A 27,069-nucleotide genomic window follows, 5' to 3' on the forward strand; every position below is an offset into this window, starting at 1 on the left:
GTCCCTCCCCCACTCGTGCTCTGTCTCTCTCTCAAAAATAAATAAAAATATTTAAAATAAAAAAAAAAAGAATAGGCAGAAGGTCTGAACAGACACAGTAGAAGGTATAAAAACGGCCCTCAAGCATATGAGAAGATGCTCACATCATCGGTGATCAGAGAAGGACACGTTAGAGTCCAGTGGGTACCCCATCGCTTCCACGCCCACTAACAGGCTGCACCCCAGCCGGTGGGTGTGGGGGTCATGGAGCCCGCAGGTTGCTGGGGGTGAGTGCCCAGTAGGAGGAAACAGCATGTGGCAGGTGCTCGAACAGCACTGGGTCCTTGCTGTGTCCAGCAGCCTGTCCAGGAGGAGTGACGTGAACGTCCGCGAGGGACTCCCTGGCCGCGTTTGCAGCAGCCCTACTCACCAGAGCCCAACTTGGAAATAACCTAAATGTCTGTGAGGTGCACGGCGTGTGGCCCGTCCACACTCGGTACTTGGTGACGTGGAGGAGAGGGTGCTGACACCTGCAGCCTTGTGGAGGGGCTCACAGCACTCTGCCAGGTGCAAGAAACCAGGCCCCGGGGACTGGCCGTTGCACGATCGCAGGTCTCTGAGACCCCAGGAGAAGCCGCGTGGTGCGCGCAGCGGTGGCCTGCTCTGGGGAGCCTGCCACGTGGTGCCGGGGCGCTTTGTAACTTGATGGCAATGTTTCAGGTCTCGGCTGCAGGAGTGACTGCTCAAGTGTGTTTATTTGCTCGAGCTCCCAGATTGTGCACTTAAAACAGGTGAACTTTATTCTTTGTAAAAACTAGATTTCAGCAAAGCTGCACTAAAAAGTTAGGGTGCCTCTTTGTCTGTCTGCCTCGGTGCTGCATCATGTTCCGGAAGGGAGGGTAGTTGTCATTTGTATAAAGTGCCAGCGTCTGCGGTCTCCTGAGGCCAAGAAGCTGGCACTGGTGTTCAGGGGCTTGTTTGAAATGGCTCCGTTAATGGTCGATCGGGTCTGATATGGGTACGCGCTTTTCTTACGGCTAAAATAGAGCGCTTGGAAGCATCTGCATGCGGTGAGGAGAGGTTTGTTGGCTGTGCCTGGAGAAGGGCCGCTGCCCCCCCCCCCCCCCCCGGGGCATCTGTGTGAGCAGTTACGTGCTGGGGGCCGTGGGCACCACCCGAGTCGGGTCTGTCTTGGCTTCGTTCAAACGGAAGCGTCGTGTGGTCTTCGTTAGAGAAAGTTGAGTGTCCGTCAGGGGCTGGCTGTGCACTGAACCCCACGGATGCGTCTGGGGCTTCCCTCCAGGCCTGGCCGTTTCCGTAGTGGCCGCTAGAAGGTGCAGCTCCCCTTGTCCGTAGTTACAAACAACATCTGGTTTTTAAACAGATGTAAATACAGCAGCCCCCCCCCCGCCCTTATTTGCAGGGGGATCCGCTTCAAGACCCCCAAGGAAGCCCGAAAGCGTGGGGGCACCAGGCCCTACACGCACCAAGTGTTTTCCTCGACACACACTCTGCCCTTGGTCGAGCGCGGTTTATAAACCCTAACCGGGCGCAGTGGGAGATTAACAATAACGGTTGCGCAGCGGGAGATTAACAATAACGGTTGTGACAATGTGCTGTGACACACGTCGTGTGACTGTGGTCTCTCTCCGGGGCACCTTCTTGTCCTGGGCTCACCCACCTCGTGCCCAGGTGACGGGACGAGATGCCTGTGCCAGGGGATGGACGTCACGTGAAGGACGCGGCACGTGACGCAGAGCCAGGTTGCACCTGACCTTCCGACTTCGAGTCAAGGGGAGGGTCCTCTGCTTCCCACGCGGAAGCGGCGGGAGCCCAGCGTGGATGAGGGGGTAACTGCCGTGATGTATGCTCATCCTGCAAGATTTGATAAGGACAAAAAAATACGGGAAAGATGTGAAGGGTGATCCATATTCTTGTCCCCAGGCGATCATTGTGGCTGTCCCTGACGCACCGTTTCCTTTCTAAAAGTTCCCCGGTCCTCCACTGCTGTGGGGAGTTACAGACTCCGTGGTCTTAATGGCCGTGTCCTTACCGAGTGCCAGCTCTGTGCCGGCACGTTACATGTGATGGGGGTCCTTCCGGGAGGGGTGACGGGCCACGTGCGCCACACGAAGTTCCAGCACGCGCACATCGGGGTCTGCTGCACAAGTGAGGCGGGGTAGGAGGTGCTGTTCAGACGGGTGCTCAGGGAGGCCACTCCGAGGAGGGACAGGACAGGGGGCCCCTAGAGTGCCTGTGGAACTTTCCAGACAGTGGGCTGAGCCTGCATTCTGGGAGCAGCCAGTGGGGAGTGGGGTCCCAGGGGTGTGGCTGTGGCAGGTGGCGGGTGCGAGCATACTGGGTCGCTTGCACGGCGGGCTTACGTGTGGTCCGCGCTGCTCTGCGGTCTCTGTGCCTGTGTGGCGGGGCTTGGTCCCCGCCTGCCTGTCCCCAGGTGCTCTCTTGTGTCTTCCTCCACGTGCCCCGAGCATCCTTTTCCTCCCGGCCTCTGCCTGAACCTGGAGTTAACTTCTGTGTGCCGGCGGCGTGGCTGTCAGCGTGCGGGGTTTGTGGACGTGGGAGGAGGCGTTGGGGGATGGCCCTGCGCTGTCGCTCTGTCCCCGTTGGCAGTGAGCGCCCTCTTCCTTCAGCCGGAGAAGTGTCAGCACGTGGCTTGGGCAGGGCCCCGCATCTGGGGTCAGGGAGCCAACCGCAGGGTACTTCCGATTCAGGTTGCTAACCCAGCAGGGGTCCCTTAAATTCTTTGAAATTGTGTTTGTAGCTCTTCCCTGGCTCAGAAAATCATGGGTCTGATAATGCAATCCTGTTTACTCACTTGGCGTATCGTACCATATACTTAGAGTTTCACAATTAAACAGTAAAAGTGGAGTTTAAGGTTTCTTGCAGTTCCTGTGTGTTCAAACTCCATTGAAATAATTCCTTTTTCTGTGTGTTTTGTTACCAGTTTGATGATACACGCTTTAGTTCTCTGCCCGCGGCAGGAGAGCTGGGTCTGCAGAAGCCTTTCCTCTGTCCCCTCTCTCTTGCCTGTCCCCAGAGACAGTTTAAAGTTTTTATTTTCATTGGTTTCTGGGCCATTCATTCAGTTTCTTTTTCTTTCTTTCTTTCTTTCTTTCTTTCTTTCTTTCTTTCTTTCTTTCTTTCTTCCTCTTTCAACAGGCTTTTTTATGGGGAAGGGACTGAAGAAAGGGAATTGGATGAGAACTGATTTATTTTTATTTATTTTACAGCTTTTTATTTTTATTTTGTTTTTTAATGTTTATTTATTTTTTGAGAGACAGAGAGACACAGAGCATGAGCAGGGGAGGGACAGAGAGAGAGGGAGACACAGAATCCGAAGCAGGCTCCAGGCTCCGAGCGGTCAGCACAGAGAGTCCCGTGTGAGGCTGGAATCCACAAACTGCGAGATCGTGACCTGAGCCAAAGTCAGACACTTAACTGACTGAGCCACCCGGGCGCCCCAGTATTTCTTTTTGTAAGAATAAGCATGTTCGTGTTCACACCTGAAGTGCACGTGTGCGGAGTTGCACCCTGTTTTCCTTGATGATGTACCCTGGAGATCATCTTGTGCTGGCATTCTGTGTTAACTGAGAAACGGACTTTTATATCTGGTCCACTCAGAGAAAAATTACTTTTCCTAGTGACACCTTCCTGCACGGTGCAGGCACTAAAGCCTTCAGAATACCTCTGGAAGGAATGGTCCAGAAGGACACCTGAGCTCCTCCTGCCACAGCGATGAGGCCCAGCAGCCCACGCCGGCCGAGCCGGGGAGCTCCGGGCTGCAGGTGGGGGCCTGCCGGGCGGTCCCGCCGGCCGAGGTGAGAGGCAGCTCCCCCCGGGCTGCTGTGCTGTCGCCAGCGGGTGACTCAGCCTCCTGGCCACGCGCCAGCCGGGTGTGAGGAGGCTCGCCTTTAAATAGCGCTCAGCACGCGTAAGGCTTTTCTTGGGGGTTAGACGCCCATAAGACACATGCGGCACAGTGCACCCGCTTTGAGAAGTGCGTGCATCTGTCCGGCCCCCTCACACTCCGGACGCACGTGCTCCGTTCACCCCCAAGGGCCTCTCCTGCCCTCTCGTTGACAGGCACGCGCCCTGCTTCGCGTCTCTGTAGTTTTGTTTGCCGTGTCACAGTTCGCGGAAACGTACTTGCATGTCGCGATCGTGTCTGGCTGCTTCACGCGGGGTGTTCTGGGTTCGCCCCGGTCGCGCACACACCGTATCCGTCAGTCCACCGGGCGCCGGCGGTTCGGTTTCCTGGTTTGGGCAGTAATGAACGAAGCGTCTCTGAGCGTTCGTGGACAGGGCTCGGTGTGGACGTACGCGTGCGTGTTCATTTCTCCAGGGTAAATACTGGGAGCGGAATTGCTGAGTCACAGGGGAAACCTGTGTTCAGGCTTCTCAGGCTCAGACCAGACTTTTCCTAAGTGGTTGTGGGAACGTGCTGTTCATCCAACAGGAGAGTTCCTGTCCCCGCACGCCTGTGCCGGGGCATGTGGCAGGGTCGGCCTCTTGCGTTCTAACTGCCAGTGGGTGTGCGGTGGCGCTCCACCCATCTGGCTTCACGGTCCTTTCTTGAGACTTAGTCTGCATATCGTGACGTCGACCCCGTTGAGCGTCTGACTTTGTGAGTTTTAACAAACACATACGTTACGTGTGACTGCCACCACGGTCAAGGTGTGGACTCCTCCCCAGGCCTGTTGGCGGTTACCCCCGGCGGCCCCTCACTGGCCCTGGCACCCTGTCACTATGATTTGCCTCGTCCGGAGTTCCGTAAACGTGAGCTTGCACAGTGGTGGTCTTGTGTGTCTGGCCTCCTGCACTTAGTGGGACGCTCCTGAGGCTTAGCGGGGTGTCGCACGCACCCCTTTCATCGTAGACGACTGTTCCATGCCGTGGATTTACTGCATTCTAGCCGTGCTCTGAATCGTCTCTCTCTAATTGGTAAGAGTTAACCTCTATCCCGGTTACGATTCCTTGGAGGTCACGTATGTGGCTGGTGTGCTCCTCAGCTGACGGCCAGCCTTTGCACTTTTCTTCATGGCGACGAGTGGGTTTCTTGGTTTTCCTGTAGCAGCATTTGTCTGTCTTGTCTTCGTGGTAAACACTTTTGAGTCATGTTTAATACCTTCTTCCTAACCCCAAGGTCCCAGGGATATTCTCCTGTATTTTCTTCTGACATCTTGACATTGGCTTCCGTCCCACAGGATCAGCTCTGTGTGTGTGTGTGTGTGTGTGTGTGTGTGTGTGTGTGTGGTGCGGTAGAGCTCGGGGTCACTCTCTCCTCTTTCTCCAGCAGACAGTTGCCCCAGCACTGTTTCTTTGAATGGGCCTTCCTTAACCCACTGGTCTGCACATCCCTCTGCAGTATTTCAAGTTTGTATTACATAGGGGTCAGTTTCTGGGCTCTCGGTGGCTCTCACTTGGTTTATCTGCCTTTTCCTCGGTAGCATCGTGTCCATAGTGTAGCTCTGTGCTGACACTGGGGCAGTACCTCACTCGCTTCTTCCAGAGAATTGTCTGTTTTTTGGTATTTTGATCTTGCTTATACATTTTTCAGCCAAATCTTTGAAGCTTGTGAAAGTCCCCATAGTTGCTTTGATTGGGATTGTATTGGTCCGTGGGTCAGTTCGGGGAGGATTGACATCTACGGTATAGTGCCTATGTATTCACGAATTTGGTTAATCACTCTATTTAGATCTTCTGTAAGATCTTTCATTCAAGTGTATGTATTTTTTTCCATGTAGGTCTTGTTAGATTCTTTCTAGGATTCTCTAAATAGTAGTTTTTAAGAATTGCATTTTCTAGTTTTTGGTGATGGTACATTGGATTGTAGTTGAGATTTGGATATTGACCTTATGTCTACCAATCTTATCGAATGCTTTCATTAAAAAATGTGTGTGCCATTAAAAAAATTTTATTTATTTTGAGATAGAGAGTGAGCGTGTGTGGAAGGATCAGAGAGAGAGAGAGGGGAAGAGAGAGAATCCCAAGCAGGCTCTGCTCTATCAGTGTGGAGCGTGATGTGGGGCTTGAACCCATGAGAACCGTGAGATCATGACCTGAGCCGAAGTCAGACGCTCAACCGACTGAGCCACACAGGCGCCCCTGTGGGTGCTGGTTTTTTTGGGTGTTAGATGTGCAGAATCCTGTTCTGTACAATTAATGACAATTTCATTTCATCAGAGCCTTATGCTCCCACTCCCTGACCTGTCCTCTGGGCTGTCGGCTTGCTGGGACCTTGGGTACGGTGTTGGGTAAGAGAGGTGATGGCTGGCCTCTTTGAATTATTCCTGATTTCAAAGGAAATGCTTCTAAAGATCTGCCATCGGAGATGATAGTTTGTAGATTCCCTTCATCAAGTTAAGGAAACTCCTTCCCACTGCTAGTTCTCCGAAGTTGTTTGCTTTTTTTGGCGGGGATATTTATTCTGTAGTCATGAGTGGATGTTGAGTTTATCAGATGCTTTTTCTGCCAACTGTGGGAATTGCCTTCATGTTACTGAAAACTGCACAGTGTCTCTTGTCAGCACCTTCTTCCTCCCACCTGCGCTCTCCTTCCTCGTTCTCCGGCTTTTCCAGCCGCACCCCCACACCCACACTTCCGGAGAGTTCTGAAGCCACCAGCTAGGAGCCCCCGGCTTCTCCTTCCCGAGTGCCGGCCCCTCCTGCCTGGGCCCTTGGGGCCTCGCTCTCCTGTGCTTGGACCTCAGCCTCCTGGGTCCCCTCTCTGTGCCCTTCCCAGCTGCCCCTCGCGGTGTCCTCGCCTGCGTCTCTGGGACAAGGTGCGTTCTCCCTCACCCTCCTGGCAGCGAGACCCCACTCCTTCCTGCGTCTTTACCGTGTCGCTTCCTCCGTGAAGCCCGTTAGGCCCCTCAGATGAGGTGCGGAGGCCCCCTGGCTCCGGGCTCCTGCAGTGCTGCGTGGCCCCCCTCCACGGCCTGGGTGGACGCGCGCGGGTCCGCTGCTCGGCTCGTGCCCCCCCCCCACCACGCGGGAGGCCCCAGGAGCGGGTGCCGCCTTGTGCTCCTGGTTTTCGGTGGTGCGTGTCGCACGCTGGCACTAGTAGGTCCTCCGTGGGTGAGTTGCTGGCTGACGGCGGGAAGGGATGGGCTCGGGCCCCTGCTTTGCTTCCTCGACTCCAGTGTTCTGAGAAGCGGGGTTGCCCGGGGCTGATGTTCTGCCGTAAATCACGTAAAGTCACGGCCTCTGCCACCTGACCTCCGTTTCCTTGAACTTGTGCAGCGTTTGCACGAAAACTTCCACAAGAGGCAGGGCGTCCAGCGTTCAGTGTAGCTGCTACGGCCCCAGGCGCTGGACGGGCCTCCAGTCTGGCTCCCCGAGTCCGGTCCCGCGGCACGGGCGGCTCTGACTGGCACGGCGCCTTTGACGCTTTGAGGTCAGTCCCTCTCCTGCGGCCTGTGTGGCTCACCAGCCAGCTGGACACGTGCGAGGGCACAGACGCTCACCTCGGGGTGGCCGAGTGTGCGGATTTGAGGGTACAGTAGATGATACTGACTGTGTGAGGACGTAGACCTTGCCGAGTAGAAGGCCATGGGGATGACCCTGCAAGGGAAAGTGCCTTTCTCTCCGCTTACTGATCCTGACAGAGACCCAGAATGTTCTTCCAGAGCATCCTGCGCATTCTCCGCCTCGGTGTTCGTGCAGAGCCACCTGTCCTATTTCCAGAGCTGCTCTTGGGACCCTGGACATCAGCACAGCTTTGTGAGAGAGGCGGTGCAGAGGCGGCTGCTTCGGCACCTGCCTGGGGCTGCTCTGCACGTCTGCTTTGGGACTGCGTTCCTGAGGCTTTGCCGGGAGCATGTGCGCGTTTACTCTTGTCTACGCACGGTTTACACTGGGAAGCGCTGAGGGTGAATAACAGCAGTATCCCTCACAGGAGGAGACAGAGTCCAGAGAAAGGGGGTAGGGGAAACGAAGGAAAGGCAGGATGGACTGGGGGCGAGGGCACGAGGGGCCCCGGGCTGTTCCGCTGCTGTGGGTGCGCTGGGGGCACAGGTGGGGAGCAGAGCCTCCCCCGGTCAAGGCTGAGGGAGCACCAGAGGAGTGCATGAACCGCACCTGGAAGAGCGTGGTAACGTGTGTGTGCAGAGGCTCTCGGGTGATGCAGGGCGTTTAGGATTTCAGCCTGAAGAGTAAGAAGAGGTAACTGCATTCCGTCTCGATGCTGAGAGTTCAGGGAGGTTGAGGGGTTGACCTGGGCCAGTGGGGGTGCTCGCTGCCCACACGGGGAGGCTGCCCGGAGCAGGGGTGCAGGCAAGTCGCCGACGCCCCTGGATTTCAGGGGTTTTAGAGAAGTGAGAACATGAGAAGGTGGCGCTGGCCGAGCAGAGGAAGGGCGGGGGCGCAGAGCCCACGACTCCTCTCCCACGCGCCGTGCCCTCCCAGGCAGGGGCAGGGACACTGGGTGAAGTGCACTGGGCAGGTGCTTGTCCGCCAGCCAGGCAGGTCGGGCCGCCGGCCCCTTGAGAGTGGGGAGGCCTGGGGCCATGGTGTCGGAGGGCAGCCTGGCCCTCTGTTAGGGAGGCTGTGTCCTCTGTCCTGCCCTGTTGTCGGAGAGCCGGCCGTGTCTTTTCTGGGGACAGCGTCTTCGCTCCACCTTCCAGAAGAGCAGTGACACGTAGACGGTGCTGGAGCCGCAGGGCGGGGCCGCCTGGACCCTCTGGCGCGTTGGTGTTTAGTAAGTGTCTGTTGAGTGCGAGGCCCCGGCCGCCCCCGGACACGTGCAGCATGGAGCGTCCGGGACCGGGCTGGGCAGACGTCCACGGGAGAGAACGCCTCGGCTCCCAGGGTTGCGATGGGGCCACAGGGGTGGGGACGGTGCGTGGGTCCCGGGGTGAAGTGGTGGTGGACCTTGAGGAGGGAGGGGGGCAGAGGTGGCGTCAGGCAGCCCTCCTCACAGCCCGTCACCCAGCACTTGCCAGCCCTGTTTTTCTCGCTGTGGATTTAAGTGACGTGGGGACTGTGACGCTGACGTAAAGGGCCGTAGACGGTGGGGCCGCGCGGACACCCTGAGCCGTGCGCAGACCGTGGTTTTCGGCTCTCAGCACACCGCTGAGCACGCCCGCGGCACTGTCACCCGGGTCGGCCCCCTGTGTTGCTTCGCAGGTGTATTTTTACGTCACACATCAAGGACGTGCGTCTCTCCCGGCACACAGTCGGAGCACATTCCTCTGGATGATGTGCGGCTCTCGTGCGGACGCGGCCCGCTGGCTGCACCTGTGCCTCCCGGGCGAGGGACGCGCCTTCCAGCACTGGTGCTGTGAGAAGGGACCCTTGCCCAGGATTTAAGCCCTGCATCCACCCCAGGCTGTGACAGATGTAGGTGAAGAGAGTCATCTAGTAATTTGCCCGTCTTCGTCAGTGAGGCTGAGCTCCTTGCTGCCTGGCCCTTTGTGTTGCTTTTGGGAATCACTTGATACATTCTTTGGCCACTGATATTTACTTAAAAAATGTTTTTAGATTTTATTTTTAAGTAATCTCTATACCCACTGTGGGGCTCGAACTCACAACCCTGAGATCAAGAGTCACATGCTGGATGGACTGAGCCAGCCAGGCGCCCCTTGGGCACTTTGTAAAGTAGATGAGGCAGCTGTGATTACGACAATTCAGTCAAGATTTGGACAGAATTTTGTTTTCAGAAATTGTGCTTTAAACACATTCATTACAAAATTTCGACCTGTATGGAAATGTTTGATCCACCCCACCCCCCACCCACGGCCTCTTCCACCGGCCCAGCCCGTGGCAGACGGTTTTGCAGGGTGTGTGTGTGTGTGTGTGTGTGTGTGTGTGTGTGCGCGCGCGCGCATGCGCGTGTACTTGTGTGTACGTGTGTCTAAAACACAGTGTCTGAAGAGTTCTGGGGACACGCTACTTTAAACCGTTAACGTCCTAAGTTTCATCAGGACTTGGAAAGTCCCAGGACGCTGTGAGGAGAGGGAAACGTGATGGGTTATGGAGTCCTGACTCTGTCTCAGGCCGCCATCCGCTTTGAACCCTGAACTGGCTGGGGATCCACCTGCCCTGAGGCTTTTTTGTGTTTCTTTTTTATTGAAGTGCCGGGGACCCGCAGTGGTATGTTGGTTTCAGCGCACGATGCACGACGTATGACGTGGCGATTGGCATGTCTGTCACGGTCATCCCGAGTTTGGTGTTTTGTTTTCATCAAACATTTCAGATATTTTTTCTAATCTTTCGCATTTGAAAGCATTGACAGCATGGGAAAACAGTTCCCTTTTTTTTTTTTAATATTTATTTTTGAGAGAGAGAGAGAGAGGGAGAGAGCATGAGCAGGGGAGGGGCAAAGAGAGAGGGGGACACAGAATCCGAAGCAGGCTCCAGGCTCTGAGCCGTCAGCACAGAGCCCGACGTGGGGCTCGAACCCATGGACCACAAGACCATGACTTGAGCCGAAGTCGGAAACGTAACCCACTGAGCCACCCAGGTGCCCCAGGAAAACAGCTCTTCACATGCACGTCCACCAGATAGCACACTAGCCACTGGTTGTATTTTTCTTGGCTCCTTGTCCTTACGATGGTTGGGCTTGTTTGCAGCTGGCCCGTGGAGTGCGGCTGGAGGTTGTGTTCTCTTTGTCTGCCTCTCCATGCAGACGTTTGAGGGTGTCAGTCCTGCCTCCAGGGAGCTTGTGCTGAGGGAGGCACCGTCCGGGAGCCACAGTCGTAGGATGTGGGCCTCGAGCTGGCTCTGGAGGCAGCAGAGCAGAAGGAATGTTCTAGAACAAGGCCCTATGGTAGGCGGGGGCTCTGTGGCTGGCGTCTTCGAGGTGAGGCTGCAGAGGGAGGGCCACCTTATCCCGAAAGCTGTGGGAAGCCCCTGCAAGCTCTTTGGTGGTGAAGGGAGGCTGACCATGCTGCTGGGTGCCAGTAGCCCATCCCTGGTCATCTGTGCTTTTCTGTTTTATGGATATTCCAGAGTCACTTGTCCTTTCATGTGCTGGTGTACTTCTGGTTTGTTCCCACCTTGTCACACACAAAGCTGCTGCGGGTGATGTGTGTGTGGGTCTGTGTGTTGAGGTGTCGCCCTGGGGACCTGATGTGCGCTCCCTGATGACTGGTGTGGCACACCCTCACGTGTGCTCACTCGCCATCTGGTATCTTTGGTGAGTGGTCTCTTCAAATGTGTTGTTTCTTATGTGTTTTCTTGAATTCTGTATGTGTTGTGGATGCAGGCCTGTCCTTGGGTGTGGGCCCTGCGAGGACTCCATCCCGCGGCTTCTATTTTCATTCTGAGTGTGGTTTCCAAAGAGCGGAAGTGTTTAGTTTTGATAAAGTCCAGTTTACCGATTTGTTTTTATGGGTTGTGTTTCTGGTGTTGTGTCTAGACTATCTTTGCCTAACTCAGGGTCACAAAGATTCCCCTCCCCTCCCCACATTGTCTTCCAGAAAGTTAGAGTGTCAGGGCTCACGTTTAGGTCTGGGATCTGCTTGGAGTTGCTCTCGGTGTATGGTGTGAGGCATGGATCCAAGTCCATGCTTTTCGCGTGTGGATGTCCGCTGGTTCCCCATTTGTCGAAAGGCTGCCCTTTTCCCATCCAGTTGCCTTTGTAGCCACCACTGGTCCGTGTTTGCGCAGGCCTATTTCTGGGCTGTTTTGTTCCTTGATCTGTTCGACCTTGCCTCAGTGACCGCGGCTTTCTGATGCCTTTGGAAACGGTCAGTGTTAGCCTCGACTCGGTCCTTACTCCCGCTTGTTTGGGTTACTCTAGGACCTTGTGTTTGTGGATTGTAGAATCAGCTTGTCTGTTTGCACACAAAAGCCTGCGGGGGTTCGGGTGGGTTTTGTGTTACATCTGCAGATGCGTTTGCGGGGAGTTGACATCCTAACCACGCTGGCCTGGTGAGACTCTCCACGTCACGTGTTCCTTAACGTTTCTCGGGCCGTGTTTGTAGCTGGCGGTGTATGCTCAGATGAACTCAAGTTCGTGATGATGGCATGTGTGTTGTGCAGGGAGCTGCACAAGCTGGAACATGAATCAGGTCAGAAGCTTCATCTCCAGCTAAATATTCAGAAATGCGGTGCTGCCACTGCTCCCTGCCCCGGAGCAGCAGCGTTTCCTCCTGTGCTGCTCTTGCTTCAAAAGAAAATATTGAACTTTGCAACAGTAAACAGGTCTTAAAAGGAAGGTGCCCTCGGTGTGCACTGTTAAACACTGATGCCCCCCGGAAGACGCAGGATGAGCCTTGACGAACAGGGCCCCGCACTCTGGTGGGGACTTCTTCACCCCCGAGCTGGCGCCCCAGCTCAGCTGGCCGGTGGGTCCTGCACCACTGTCTGCTGGCATTTTAGGAGCCCGGGGGGAGTTTTCCAGAAATGATTGTGCAGTTTATGGACGAGCGTGGTGAGATGTGACATTGACCAGCTGCTCGTGAAGGGGTGAAACCCTGGGACCAGGGCCACGTGTCTGGCCTCACGTGTGAGTCGGGTGTGGATTGGGCTCAGCAGCACCGTTTGGTACAGTTGGTGCGCTGTCCCCTCCCTGCTTAGGCCTGCGTGGCGGGGTGTGGTGCCAGGACGCGGGAGCCCCGCCCACGCGCTTGTCTGACCCTGTGCCCCGAATCCTCGACCCTGTGCGTTTAAGAGGCGGACAGCCATGAGAGTAAAAGGAACACTTGGGCCTTAATTTCCACCAGCTTTACCGGTGTCCCTGTTAGCATCTTGCTTGGTCTGCTGCTCCTCCCGGCGGGGCTGCGGGTGGCGGTGTGGTGGGAGGGCCCCAGGGACGGTCTCCCTTCTTCCCCGGCCCTCCCTCCCCGGCCCTCCCCCTCCGCGGTCTCCTCCTCTTGGCGCGGGAGCGTGGGGTGTGCGGCACTCAGAAGTGAACCATCCAGTGAGGTGCAGACAGACTGCGCCCTTTTCTTGGGCACGTCCTGACTCCGGCTTCTTCCGCATCAGCGTCGGGGCTCGGGGCACAGTCTCCTTCTGCACGTGTGTGATCGCGGACGGCTTTGCCTTTCCTGCCGCTGTCTGTGTTGACTCTCACCACGGCCCGGTGGAGACCTTGTGGCGGAAGTCTGGTCCCCCTGACCCCGGCTGCTGCTCCCTGCTCCTGTCACTCCAGCTCCCGCTGTTCCCTCGGGGAGGCGCCCCCTCTCCCAGGCCCGCGTGTGAAGGGCCGTGGCCCGAGCCCCCTGGCTTCCCCAGAATTGAAACAAATTTGTTTTGCTTTTAAATTTCAGCATGGTTTATTATGAAAGGGACGTTTTGGAGGGAAGCTTACTTAATGGGCAGGTGGGGTTCCCGGCGGAATCCAAAAGTGCCTGTTTAATTTGTAGTGTAGCTTTGACCTACATTTTGGTTAAAAATACGATAAGGAATGTTGTAGGAGAGGGATCATGACAGCTAACATTGGGTGAAAGCCTTGGTTTGTCCTGAACTCTGGTGCTCGAGGAGGGGTCGGATCCGTTCTTAGGAACTGGCGGTCCGCGCAATACTGGGATACTGTGTGTGCGCTCCGCTCTGCTGTGTGGGGCGCCCTGCCTCCCAGGGAGGCGCGGGGTCAGGGTCTCGTGCGGCGAGCACAGGGAGGCCGCTCACTGCTGCATGGCACGGACCTTGGAACTACCGGCAGGGTGTTCATGCCGTGCGCTGTCATTTTAAAATCTGAGCTTTCACAGCAGCAAAAGATAGAGCATAGTCCAGTATCCTCACCAATAAAGAAATCATAAATACGTTTTGGATGGAATATTACGTAGCTACTGAAAATTGTGTTTTTGAGGAATGTTCAATGACACGGAAACAACTTACGCTACAAGAAGTGAGAAGATGACGCGGGCTGAGTAGCAACGCCATGGCCTCAGTTGTGTTCACAGTGGCCTTGGCGTGTTTTCCACGCACACGGTCACCAGAGGACGCGGGATTTCAGGAGATTTGTTTTCCGTGTGCGTCTCTGAGTTCCTCAAGTTTCCCGTACAAACTCTACTCTGGGAAAGATACTAAAATTGTTAAAAAAGAAAACCCAAGTTCTTTTCTGTCTGCCCGATCAGGGTTGTGGCTTCCGTGGCTTTAATGTGTCTGGAGTAGAGGGGAGGCGGCGGCTCCCGGGTGAGGGAGGGGCCGGGCTCCATCAGGAGGTCTGGAAGGCCGGTCCGGGGCTCCCGGCTTGCCTGGTGACTGCCTGTAGGGCTCGGCTGCACGGGCCAGACAGGCTCTGAAGGGTCTCCTGAAGTGGGCGTTGTGTTTTCCGTGTCAGGGCTTTGCCAGGTGGCCCGGGTGTGCGGGGGGACTTTGGCGGCGTCTGTGGGTGGGGGAGGGGCCTACCTTGCCCCTACAGAGGGTGGGGAGGGGCGGCCTCCCGGTGTGACTGTGGGCCAGGCCTGTGTGTCTCAGCGTTGGCAGGAGTAGACGCTGTACGGCTGCTTATCTGTTTGAGATGAGTGGTCACAGCCAGAGTTGACGAGATCCAGGGCTGCGATAACGTTATTAAGACGGGGTGTTCGACGCAGCGGTCAGTGTGGTGACCGTCCTCGGGCTATTCTGCCTATTGCCCGATCGGTGACCATAGCTGGGGAGACTGGGCGTGAAGTGCGGCCCCAGGACAGCACCTGCCCTCCTGTGCACGTAGCCTTCCCTCCGCCTCAGGAGCGAGTGGCTGTTCTCGGGTTCGCGGTCAGTGGGGGTCCCGGGGTCTACGAGCAGCCCGCCTCCCTCGTGTCCAGCTGTGTCCGTCAATCTCACCGCTCCATTTACATACCCACTTGGACGTGTTTGTAATGCCCGAGTCCAGTTACGTTACCTGCTTAAAGTTACGTGGTCACTTCTCCAAAGTTTGTTCAAACCACAGGCCTGCTGCGTGGCTCATGGTACCTTTTCTTTTTTTTCTTTTTTTTTTTTTTTTTCCCAACGTTTATTTATTTTTTTTTGGGACAGAGAGAGACAGAGCATGAACGGGGGAGGGGCAGAGAGAGAGGGAGACACAGAATCGGAAACAGGCTCCAGGCTCTGAGCCGTCAGCCCAGAGCCCGACGCGGGGCTCGAACTCACGGACCGCGAGATCGTGACCTGGCTGAAGTCGGACGCTTAACCGACTGCGCCACCCAGGCGCCCCTCCTGGTACCTTTTCTTACAGGTCTGTGGGGCCAGGGTACCACTTCTGTTTTGTTAGCATCTTAACCACGTCACTGGTTCATACATGTTTATCCTTTAAATATTCCTCTAAGTTTCTGTAGGTGCGATTTCTTAAGCAGAAAAGCTGCTGATAGTCAAAGCGCGTTCATGCACTGCCACGTTAACAGGCTTAAAGTTGGGGCACTAAGTCACGGGTGCTGCCGGGCCCTTTACGTGGCCAGGGGCCTGGCCATCCCTCCTCGCTGCTTGGCGACATCAGCAAGTGGCTTCCCAGAACCCTAACGAGGGGGAGGGGGTCTCTGGTGACTAGTGACGGGATGGTGGGCTTGAGAGACTGGCATTGGGAGGAGGACCACGTTTCCTCTTTTGGGGTCCCCAGTGTGCTAACGGGCTCCAGGGTCTGGGAGAGTTCAGCAGAGTGTTATTTCAGCAGCTGGTTTTTGTTTTGTTTTTACATTTCAGCATGGTTTATTATAACGGGGACGTTTTGGAAGGAAGCTTACTTAATGGGCATGAACGTGGTTCTTTGAAATGAGGGATTATAGCTGTGAGCCCGGGAGAGGCCTGTTACTTCTGGACGTCATGCTGGGTGTCGAACGAGCCGGGACCCGGGGGTTCAGGGGCTCCTCTGGGAGTTACTGGGGTCGCTCGAGCTCCCGTTTGGTTTGGGAGGGAAAGCCCTGATGCTGCTCGTTGTGAGGCTGGCTGGCCGTTTCTCCTCGGAGAGGCCACCTTGCGTGCAGCCTGGAAGAGGCCGGGCCGCGCCGGGGAGGCCTCCTGTCCCGGAGCGCCAGGCACCGGGCCTCGTGCGAAGTGGAGCGTTTCTTCCTCGCCCTGTCCCACCAAGTGGGAGACTTATCTCCAGGTGGGGATAGGCTGCTGTTTCTGGTGGAATTGACGACGTAAGTGCTTTGTGGTTCTTGAAGCTACAGTTAATGCCGCGTCTGGCTGGTGGCACTTGCTTCCTGGTGATGGAGCTCTGGAGCTGCCAAGTGCGGGTGGCCGTCCCTGTCCCTGTGTGTGTGTCGCGGGCGCCCCAGGTTAGCCGCGGGCGTGGCGCGGCCCCCGCACCCGAGAGCAGTCCCGGGAGTTGTGTTCCCGAGAGGAGTGCCTGCTTCGGGCCCCCAGGACCCCAGGCCTCCCTCCTCCGAGACGGCCGGTGGGGCTGGGGGCGGTGGCGAGCGCTGGGCCGCCTCGTGGGGCTGGCGTGTGGCCGTGCAGGCGGCCGCGGGCGGGTGCTGTGGCCGCGGGAGCTTCGCCGCCTGGCTTCCTTTCCAAGACTCAGTTGCTGCTTGAATCCCACGAGGAAAACCTCGTACGTCTTTCCGTCCCGGACGCCGTCTTTCCGTCCCGGACGCCGTCTTTCCTGGTGAGCGTGCGACCCTGCACTCTCGCAGCTTCTCCTTTTTCCTTCTCAGAGCCGACCGGCTCCCCTCTGGTAGGGTCAGCACCTTCCCCGGCTGTGGCGGAGGGGGGGCGGGGGCGGGCACGTCTCCTGACGCCAGGTCTCCTCTATCCCCAGGTATGGTCCTCGTGCGGAGCGAGAACGGGCAGTTGTTAATGATTCCTCAGCAGGCCTTGGCCCAGATGCAGGCCCAGGCCCACGTGCAGACCCAGCCTCAGACCACCATGGCGCCCCGCCCTGCAACCCCCACAAGTGCCCCTCCCGTCCAGATCTCTACCGTACAGGTGAGTGCACGCGCGCCAGGTGGCAGCAGCCCGAGGGACGTCCTTCCGGCAGGTGTCCCGCGAGGGCGGAGAGGGGCGGCCACGCGCGGCCACCCTCGGGAGGCTCAGGGGAGCCAGCTCCGCGTCCGTGCTCAGCGAAACTCTGCCTGGACTCCGTCCTGTCTGTCCCCTCCCCTCCCGTGACTCCACCCCCGGTGCCTCAGTCTCCTCTTCTGCAGAGTGAACCCTGCGTGCGTTAGTGTTACTGTCAGGGAGGCGCGTGAGAGCGTCAGGAGATTGCGTTGAACGGCACCCCCGCCCCACGTGCTTGGGAGGTTAGCACCCTGGGCCCGGAGGTTGGCTGGAGTGGGGACGGGACCCCCGTGCTGGCGTGTCTTGTCCGCATCCTGACTTCCGTTCAGCGCGTGCCAGCACGCTACCCGCGTCTTGTCTCCCGATGCCTTTCTGCCCGGTGCCGTGACCCTGCCGTCCTGACTGGCTGGCTGGTTAGTAACTCAAGTGGAGGCTGGAAGGGGCTTGAGGTCTCTTCCTCCTGTGATTTCAGCCGCGTTCCCTCGGGAGGTGAAGGCCTGCACTGTAGACGGAGGACTTGGCTGTGCAGGGAGACACCGTGCCCCTCATCGAATGTCCAGGGCGGCTCAGAGCAGTGTTGTCAAGGCCCGTGGGGCCGTGTGAAGCGAGATGCAGGCAGATGACACCCGTGCTGTCACTGTCACGTGTGTGTGTTACCGTCTGGCCGCCAGCGTGGCCGCTGTCAGCCCGCGTCTGCACCACTGTGCTCAGGACTGGCCCCGTCTTTCTATCCGGATTAGTGTCAGTGGGCCGCTCGGACCGCTGTCTCCTTTACTTCCTGTTCCGCAGCAACGTGACCCATCTTTAGACCCAGGGGACGCACGCTTCTTACCGTTTTAGTGCTTACGAACAAGATGACTAGAGATCCACACAAGGACTGATTTCCCAGATACTCGCGTTCTTTAAAGTCCACGTTTGGTAGACTGGGGTGAAGGAGCCCGGTGGTGGTGTTACCACAGTACGCACAGATTCCGGTCACACGCTGCCCCCTTGAAGTGGGGTGGCTCTGTCGACTGTGGCTCGCGGCCCGATGCGCCTGAGCCCCCCTTCTGCAGTAGCGGGGCGATTCGGCTGTGCTGGGGGCGGGGAGCCACGTCAGTTGTTGCTCCTTTCAGATGACTCCTGCTTACTTTTCAGGCACCTGGGACCCCTATTATCGCACGGCAGGTGACCCCAACAACCATAATCAAGCAAGTGTCTCAGGCCCAGACGACGGTACAGCCCGCCACGGCACTGCAGCGCTCGCCCGGAGTGCAGGTGAGGAGGCCGTGGGAGCAGCGCCCTCTGCGTGGAGGTCGGGCCTCGCGGGCTGGGAGGTCGGATGCAAAGGTGGGCTTCGGGAGGAAGCGTCCTGAGGACTGTTCTGTCTCTGATGGCCTACCCAGGCTAGGTCAGGCTTTTCTTTAAACCGCATGGGATTGAACACCAGCGGTGGGTTGTTTTTTTGTTTTTTTTTTTTTAGTATTTATTTATTTTTGAGAGAGAAACAGAGCATGAGCAGGGGAGGAGCAGAGAGAGGGAGATACACACTCTGAAGCAGGCTCCAGGCTCTGAGCTCTCTGCACAGAGCCCGACGCGGGGCTCGAACTCATCAATCACAAAATCGTGACCTGAGCCGAAGTCGGTCGCTCAACTAAGCAAGCCACTCAGGCGCCCCGACACCAGCAGTGTTTTTAAAACGTCCCCCTGGGGCGCCTGCCTGGGTGGCTCACTTGGCTGAGCGTCTGACTCTTGGTTTCAGCTTCGATTATGATCTTGGGGTTTACGGGAGCAAGCCCTGTGTCGGGCTCTGTGTTGATAGTGTGGAGCCTACTTGGGATTCTCTCTCTCTCTTAAAATAAGTAAATACACTTAAAAAAAAAAAAAAAGCTTCTCTCTGTGCCAGAAGCATAATTACAAATAATCACCTTAATTAAAAAAAAATTTTTTTTTTAAATTGAGAGAGAGAGTGCATGCGAGTGGGGAAGGGCAGAGGGAGAGAGAGAATCCTACAACCTCTGGGATCATGACCTGAGCCGAAATCAAGAGTCAGAAGCTCAACCGACTGAACCACCCAGGCGCCCCCCCCCCCCCCCGCCTTGTTTTTTAAAAAATGTTTATTTATTTTGGGGGAGGATGGGCAGAGAGAGAGAGGGAGAGAGAGAATCCCAAGTAGGCTCCGCACTGTCAGCACAGAGCCAGACACAGGCTCGAACTCACGATCTGTGAGATCATGACTTGAGCTGAAATTAAGAGTCAGCCGTTTGACCGACTGGGCCACACAGGCGCCCCAGAAACAATCGCCTTATTACTATGGGGACCGTGAAGCAGAGGAATCTGTAGTGTGGACGGTTTGGGCGTGGTGCCCGCCGACCTGTAAGTGTGGGGGGCGAGGATGCGCGTCTCGTCTGGGAGCGGGGCTCCTGCTGCTCGTGTGCGCTGATGGGTGTGATCTCCACAACCCCCTCCTCCTGGTGAGGCACTGACAGGTGAGGGGTCGGGGCTTCTGGAACGCACCCCTGGGCCCGTGTGCGGCTGCCCAGCTGCCCTGCGTCCCCGAGGCCTGTGCCCTTTGCCAGGAACCAAGTCCGGTCCCAGAAACGTTCCCCATCAGCCTGCTGGGGTTGGTGTGTGTGTGTGTTCTTTCCCGGGTGTCTGAGGCTGTGGCGGGGAGAGTGCCCTGGTGACCCTCCCCTGTCAGCCTGCCTCTGGTCAGTCAAGCCGAGGGCAGGCTGGCCCCTTCCGTCAGCCGGGAGGAGCCCCCTGGGCAGGGTGGCGGCTGGCGCTGGGCGGCCAGGCTGGGAAGCCGGAAGCAGAGGGGTTCAGAGCTGTTCGGTCCTGAGGTGTTTCGAGCGTCCGTCACGATGCAGGTTGTGCGGCGTTGGCTACTTTGTGTCGGACGTCTGCCGCATGCGGGGACCGCGCTTCCGTCGTCGCTGGTTGTCGTGTGACTCCCCCCTGTGCCGCTGTGGGGCGGGCGCTGTTCCGGTTTCCCAGATGAGGAAGCCGAGGCAAGAGTGGTGTGGACGGTTGGCGGGGGAGGCCCAGGAGCTGCCTGGCGCCGGGCGCCCTGCCCTCTGGCTGCACCTCGTCGTCTTTCCTTCTGCGTCTGCGGCAGGGAGGTTGTTCCTCGGAGCAGCTGGACAGGTGGGAGCAGAGCGGCAGACTCGTGTCCTCGGAGCGCCCGTGAGAGGGTGGCTGTCCTGGGACTCGCTCTCCGCCCGGGTTCAGTCCGGTGGGCGTGTTAGAGTTCTGCTCACAGTGAGCGGAGCTGTCCTGAGAAGGCCCTGAAGCTGGCGGGTCAGGTGGAAGGCAGACGCGGTGTCGGCACTACGGGGTGACCTATGCACGCGTCAGGCCCGCAGAAGGGAACGTGGGGAGTGTGGCTTGAGGTGCAGGGGCCTTGCACGGGGTGACAAGTGCCCTGGCCGTTTCCGGGCGTCCGGAAGCCTCTGAGCGGTCCCCCCAGCTGCCCCGAGACGGTGGCTCCGTGTGTCCTTCCCCGCGGCCTTCCTTCCAAGGGTGATGTGATGTTCTCCGTAATCCCTGCGAGAGAACCTTAGGAGTGAGCGAGCACACTTGGGTTGTAAGGAGAGGGCCCGCCGTCTCTAGCTCCGTCCCCTTGCGGGGTGGGGGGTTGGGGGCTGAGCGAGCCACCGGCATAGCCGCAGATGCTCAGGGGAGGCCTCGCGGCGCGCCGGGCCACAGACAGCGAGGTCTGGAAAACCGGAGAGGGAATGTCGAAGGCTAGACGCATCAACTGGGAGAATGTAATACACAGAGCAGTAACTGTTTGTCGTGACGGCTCGTGTGGAGCCAGGCTTCGGGAGCCCCCAGGGGCTGCCGTGGGGGTCGCTGGCCCCTCCCCACTCGCACCCACTCCCTACGGATTGCTCAAATCTGCTCGGAAAGCCCTCGTTTTGTGATGTTTCTCGATGAGGCTCGCTCGTGGAGAGCAGGGAGAGGCTGGCCTGGTGGCGGGGGCGCAGCTGGGGCCCCCGCCAGAGGTGATGCGGGTGGAGACCCGGCGGGAGGACGGTCCTTACCCGTCACTGGCTTCTGCACAAGCCAGGTGACACGTTTTCAGCTGTAGTTTCTCCGTTTTGCTTCTCATTTCTGGGAGGACAGACACTTCACACTGGTGGCCGTGGGACTCCTGGCTCCGGCCTCCGCCGGCCAGGCTCTGCCCTGCCCGGGCTCCCTGTCCCCAGTTTTCGGCCAGGCTCGCTGTCCGCGGGGTCCAGGGCTCCGCCTGCTGTGGGTCTTGTTCTTTTTGGGGGATGTGAGGGCCGTCTCTGCAGACCCTCTGTTTACCTTGCCTTTGGACTCTCGTAGCCTCAGCTGGTTCTGGGTGGTGCTGCCCAGACAACTTCCCTCGGGACGGCCACGACTGTTCAGACGGGGACACCTCAGCGAACGGTGCCAGGGGCCACCACCACCTCCACGGCTGCCACGGTGAGTGCTACCCGTGGGTGGGAGACGGGAGCCTCGAGGGGCCCTCCACCCGCCCGCAGCCCCCCTTCCTGCAGGGTAGAGCTGCACGGGGCAAGCACGGCCCGGGGACCTCGGCCTCTCCCAGGCGGGCTGTGAGCCAGCGGGCTCTGCAGGGCGGCGGGAAGGCCCTGTCCCCCTGCTTGAGGCTCCAGGCCGCACAGAGGTCCACGGTGACAGAAGCCCAAAAGGTGGCATTTGAGGCCGCGGCCTGTGCAGCATACAGGAGCGACTGTCCCCAGAGCAGAGCCACGTCCCTGCTAGGCTTCCAGTGGCTCCCCGCGCACGTGCGCGTCGGTCACCTGCCGGGGTCCTGCTTTATTTAGACTCCCTCTCACGCTTCTCTGCTCAGGCTTTTCCGCATCTCTCGTAGCTGGGTCATAGTTTAATTCCTTTTGTTGCGTGTTTACGTAGACGCCAGCTTTTCTTTATGGTAAAGCCACGTCGTGGGGAACGTGCCACAGGTTCCTCATGGTCACGCGTATGGTTGTTCACCCGGTTACGTCCCCGGACGTTGAGCTGCTGGCTGAGTCAGGGTGAGCTCTGCTTGCCCCTCGGTTGGCGTGGCCACACGGCACATGTCCCGGCTTCCACCCCTCAGCAGCCCTGAGAGTCGCTGCATTTTCTGCAAAGGAGTTCTTGTAGACGTTCCGGTGAACCCAGAGGCTCTGACGGAAACCTGCCTTTTTAAGACTTTTTCACTTGTATCTTTTTAACTCGAATCCAGGAAACCATGGAAAACGTGAAGAAATGTAAAAACTTTCTATCTACATTAATAAAACTGGCCTCATCTGGTAAACAGTCTACGGAGACAGCCGCTAACGTGAAAGAGCTGGTCCAGAACCTACTGGTAAGAGGATGCGGCTCTGAGCACTTGTTTGACACGCAGGGAGGTCCCGCCAGAGGCGCGCGTGGCCTGTGGTGGCCTCCTGGGGACTGACCTGCACCCTTGGGTGGAGGCCGGCGCCCGGCCCGTCCTGCTTCCCACGGCACTCACACGAAGGCCACTTGAAAGTGTTCTGTCCACCTCAGGAGCATTTGTAAACACACCTGATTGAGAGCGTTTTCAAGGCTTTTTCTTGCACCTCTCTGCGGGCACGGCCGTCTTCTCTGTGTCTCCTTTGGTCTCAGGTCCCTCCTCCTTGCCCTTCGCTTTCCTTTTGGTTTCTTTGTTGAGGAAGCCTGGTGGTTTGACATCTGGGCTTTTGGATGCTTTCCGTCCTTCTGCTGGAGGGATGTGTCTGCCCGGGGCCTCCGTTCTTGACGCAGGCAGCCGGGTGGGGGGTAGAGGGGGGACCCCTCCCCCGGGGTGACGGGTGGCGGGACAGCCACTCTCAGAGCTGCTGTCTCCTGCCCAGGGGGCTGGCTCTTGCCCTGCTTGCAGGCCACCCTAGTTTTGGTCTGGAAAGGACAGAAGTCGTGCTCCCGCAGGCAAGCAGTTGCTTGGACCACGCACTTAAGTATTTTCAGGGAGCGTAGAGATTGAAAAACGATCTCCCCTCTCACGGGAAGCAACAATTCCTAGCTTTTTGTTTTAATTGTAACAGTTCCGCCTTCTCGTGAAAATCGCTGACGAAGTAAATGTCTCTCCTGTTCATCCCCGTGGTCCCTTGTCTGTGGTCTGTCCCCTCTTGCCGAAGGAGCCACTTGGCACTATGTCCCTCGCTCCCCACGTGATCTGGCAATACCCCTGCCCCCGCCTGGCTGTGCCCTCGGCAGGGCACCGGGGCCCCTGTTCCACCTTCTCATGGGCCCTCCTGGTCCCCTGGATGCTGTTGCCGCTTCCTCTTTGAACCTGGCATTAGTTAGGGCCTGGCTGCTGGTAACACCCCAAACAAGAGGGCACAGGTTGGACAGGTTGGGCGGAAGCTCGAGTTCCCCTGCGGGACCCCAGACGTCGGCAGCCCTGGCTGAGAGCGCTCCCTCTTAGGGCTTCCTCTCGAGGATGGCCCGTGACGTCCCGTCCCTGCCCGCCTCTCTTTGCCTCCCCTACCCTGAGACCACACATGCTTCGGTTTCCAGAACAGGGTTGTGCCCCCCTCTTGTCTGGGTTCTCACTTCCCACCCCGGGCTTCCTCCTGGAGGCTTGGGGGTCTCAATGTGGGTCGCCTCTTCTTGTAAAGGCGTCCCTGACTTGCCCCATGCTGTCACCTGTGCCCCATGCAAGACCTGGCGGAAAGGACGCTGATTCCAACAGGGCACCAGAGCAGTGCTGAATAACCAGAGGAGTGTTAACTTGTGTTCACGAGAGAATTTTGTTGTGGTTTTCGTTTTTAAGGATGGAAAAATCGAAGCGGAAGATTTCACCAGTAGGTTATACCGAGAACTTAATTCTTCACCTCAACCTTACCTTGTGCCTTTCCTGAAGGTAAATGTGGAGACCCCCTGCGGCACTGAACGCCGGCAGCCTGCCGTGGGCCTGGTGGAGGGGAGAGGGGGGCGCCCAGGTGGCCCCGTGGGCTTGTGGGTTTCAGGTGCCCTGTGACGCTCCTCATGTTCCCCGTCAGGGGATTTTTCTCTGAGCCCTGAGGTCCCTGGCCTGTGGCCTGGCCACTGGCACAGAGCAGACAGAAGCACTGGCCGGAAGGCCGATGGACGGGGCTCGCCCGTTGGCGTTGGAGTTCAAGGGCATCAGGCCGGCCCTCTTAAGTAACTTTTGCTGCCGTGACATTCTTAAGAGCCTTTCAGAAATACCGCCCTTTTCTTTTTTCTGAACAAATTCTAGCCGGTTCTTTCGGAGAATAATCCTGCTCGGTGAAGGTGGGGCTGCGGGTTAGCGCGCCCGGCTGCCCGCGCCGACGCCCAGAGGCGTGAAGGCGCTGAGACCCGCGCGCGGTTGAGCTTGAGGGGCTTGCTTCTCAGAGCGGGAGGTTTCTGGGTTTGTGAGGAGGGAGCCCGGCCGCGTGCCGCTGCCGACCCTGTGTCTGTCTTCCCGCCCAGAGAAGCTTGCCCGCCTTGAGACAGCTGACCCCCGACTCCGCGGCCTTCATCCAGCAGAGCCAGCAGCAGCCGCCGCCCGCCTCGCAGGCCACCACTGCGCTCACGGCCGTGGTGCTGAGCAGCTCGGTCCAGCGCACGGCCGGGAAGACGGCGGCCACCGTGACCAGCGCTCTCCAGCCCCCTGTCATCAGCCTCACGCAGCCCACACAGGTTGGCGTTGGCAAGCGGGGGCAGCCCACGCCGCTGGTATGAAGGCGAGAGCCTCGCCCGTCTCCCCCGTGCCCACCTCTCACGCAGATCGGCCACGGCTCAGGGACGCGTCCCCGCAGGCAGGCGGCAGGGCTCCTGCCGGGGGAGGCCGGGGCGCTAACAGAGTTTAGGCGTGAACTGGGGCCGAGGCCCCGCACGCGTGTTTCCTGGGAAGACGGGATAAGCCCGTTGGCTCTTACCCAGCGGCCTGTCCATTCCCGGTATCGGCCGGGGGTGTTCGTGCCCCCAGTGAACACCGGGCATTTGTAGTGAATCTTCAGTGGGACGTTATGTTTGATCAGGAGCAGCGGCCCCGGGACAGGAAACCGTGTGCCTGGCGACGGACACATCAGGCAGGCGGTCGGTGGGCCTTTTGTCTCACGGCCTTGAGCCCAGCTCTGCAGTCCCAATTTGGGTCTCGGTGACACAAAGCTGCAGGCTACCGACTGTTGATTTGAGGCGTGGATCCAGTTTTCTGAGTCCCGTGGCTAGACGAGGGCTGTCTTTGCTGGGAAGGGTTGCATTTCAAACTTTTTTTTTTTAAGTTAATTTTGAGAGTGAGACCGTGTGAGTGGGAGAGGGGTAGAGAGAGGGAGAGAGAGAACCCCAAGCTGGCTCTGTGCTGTCAGTGCAGAGTCCGATGTGGGCTCAAACTCATGAACTGTGGGATCGTGACCTGAGCTGAGATCATGAGTTGGACGCTTAACCGACTGAGTCACCCAGGCGCCCCAGGAGTTGCATTTTAAATGTGCTCCCCAAACCTGGAAGGGCAGTTGGCTTTTTTAATTTCAGAGGGATTTTGTTGCTTCGCAGACCATTAAAGCTCCCCCACGGTGCAGGTTCCCTTGTCACCTGATAGCGGGTCGTAGAGTGTGTTTTGTCACAGCGGCCACATAGTAACTGAGTGAGCCACCGGTGAGCCACCAGAGTCCGTGGGGCTGTTTGCCCACCTGCTCAGGGAAGCCTCTGTCTCGCGTTGACCGCTGGTGAGGAAGGTGTGCTGAGATGGTGGGTGAGAGCGTCTGGTCTGCCGGGCTGGGCACTGTGCGAGAGGAGGGCTTTTCGTGCCGAGGGTGCAGGTCTGTACGTACAGGGCCGTCCTACCCCCCTGGCCTAATTTGTGCTAAAGGGGCGTTCCCTTGAGGAGAACCTCGTGGGTCCCGGTCTTTCCTGGAAAGGTCTGACTTGTGGTGCGTAGTTGTGACCTGACCCGTGTTCCTGGTTTGTGGTCAGAGGCTGTGGTGACCCACGGGGTCACTTCTGCACTGCGTTTCCCAGTCCTGCCGGGGGGGGGGTGTGGGGGGGAGCAGCAGTGGGGTCAGGCCTGAGTCCGGTCCATTCCTGGATCCTGGAAGCCTATGGAGATGAAAACCGTGGCTTTTCCCTTAGTTTGTGGCAAAACCTGACTCTGACTCTAACCACCCTGAGGCAGTTGTTGTCTTGACTCTTCCTTTAGAGGGTGAATTTTCATGGGTTTGTTGCAGAAACAGTTTGGTTGCAGGGCACCACCCCGTGTCCCCAGCAAGTGTCTCGTAATACCGGGCACGCCCATCAGGTCACCTACGTAATAACCTTCTGGGCCGGGCAGTGTGTCTCCGGCACAGGGAGTGCCACTGTGCGTGGGGCGGGGCGCTGGGCTGGGCCCAGGGTTAGACGGGGCGGGGTGGGGGGGGCGGGGGCCCTGGAGCAAAGGCAGAGGCAGGAGCTCGCTCTGGCTGATGGAGCTCCAGGCAGCGCAGCCCCGATCAGGCCTGGGGGCAGCAGGGGACACAGCTGGGGCTGGACTCAGCTCTGGGGTGTCTCCCCAGCTCAGCTTCGGGTGGTGGGCACGGGCAGGCCCCCACGGGGAGGCCGCAGGAGAGGCTTTTCCCTGAAGGCCCAGGGCTGAGTTAAGGGCAGGATGCGGGAAATCTGACCCCCCCCCCCCCCCCCCCCCCCCCGGGGTAGAAGGCGGCGCATCTCTTAGAGACCCTGTCCTGTGCGGGAGGGAAACCGGGCCCTACAGTCGCTAGCAGCCGTATCCCCTTCTGAGATTTGGGGGGAAGGCGCGTGTTCCACGCCAGGCCGCCGGGTCAGCCTGCCTCGTCCTGGCACCGACCTCAGGCCCCACGTGCAGATCTGCCCCCAGAGCTCACCTCTTTTGTGGCGCGGACGGACGTGGGCGTCCAGGTCCCGGCAGGGCCCCCGGCTGGGCGTGGGTGCTCATGGGCCCGTGGCTCTGCCCCAGGTCATCCAGCAGCCGCCCAAGCCCGGAGCACTGATCCGCCCGCCGCAGGTGACGTTGACGCAGACGCCCATGGTCGCTCTCCGGCAGCCTCACAGCCGCATCGTGCTCACCGCGCCTCAGCAGATCCAGCTGAACCAGCTGCAGCCAGGTGAGGGCCGTGGGCCGCACAGCCGGGGCTCCCCGCCACCGCCCCCCAAACGCCCGGTGCCCTTTGCTGCGTTCACAGCGCCGTGCGGCCATCGCCGCGTCGGGGTGATTTCAGGGGCAGTGGGTCCAGTTCGCGCGGCTGGGTTCTCTGTCCCGAGCCCCTCCTGCACCTGA

General features: G+C 58.4%; 1 protein-coding gene across 1 annotated transcript in view; it reads left to right on the forward strand.

Moving 5' to 3' along the window:
• The window catches only part of TAF4 (TATA-box binding protein associated factor 4), a 65,825-nt gene that overhangs the window by 19,972 nt on the left and 18,784 nt on the right, over positions 1 to 27,069 (forward strand). Inside the window, exons 2-8 of the mRNA XM_045444029.1 lie at positions 16,624 to 16,790; positions 18,000 to 18,119; positions 21,177 to 21,296; positions 22,060 to 22,182; positions 23,611 to 23,700; positions 24,273 to 24,518; positions 26,749 to 26,896. Of these exons, the coding sequence (XP_045299985.1) occupies positions 16,624 to 16,790; positions 18,000 to 18,119; positions 21,177 to 21,296; positions 22,060 to 22,182; positions 23,611 to 23,700; positions 24,273 to 24,518; positions 26,749 to 26,896 (1,014 nt within the window). The remainder of the gene's footprint in view (positions 1 to 16,623; positions 16,791 to 17,999; positions 18,120 to 21,176; positions 21,297 to 22,059; positions 22,183 to 23,610; positions 23,701 to 24,272; positions 24,519 to 26,748; positions 26,897 to 27,069) is intronic.

Source organism: Leopardus geoffroyi, chromosome A3, assembly GCF_018350155.1.
Source record: "Leopardus geoffroyi isolate Oge1 chromosome A3, O.geoffroyi_Oge1_pat1.0, whole genome shotgun sequence".
Classification (NCBI taxonomy): Eukaryota; Metazoa; Chordata; class Mammalia; order Carnivora; family Felidae; genus Leopardus; species Leopardus geoffroyi.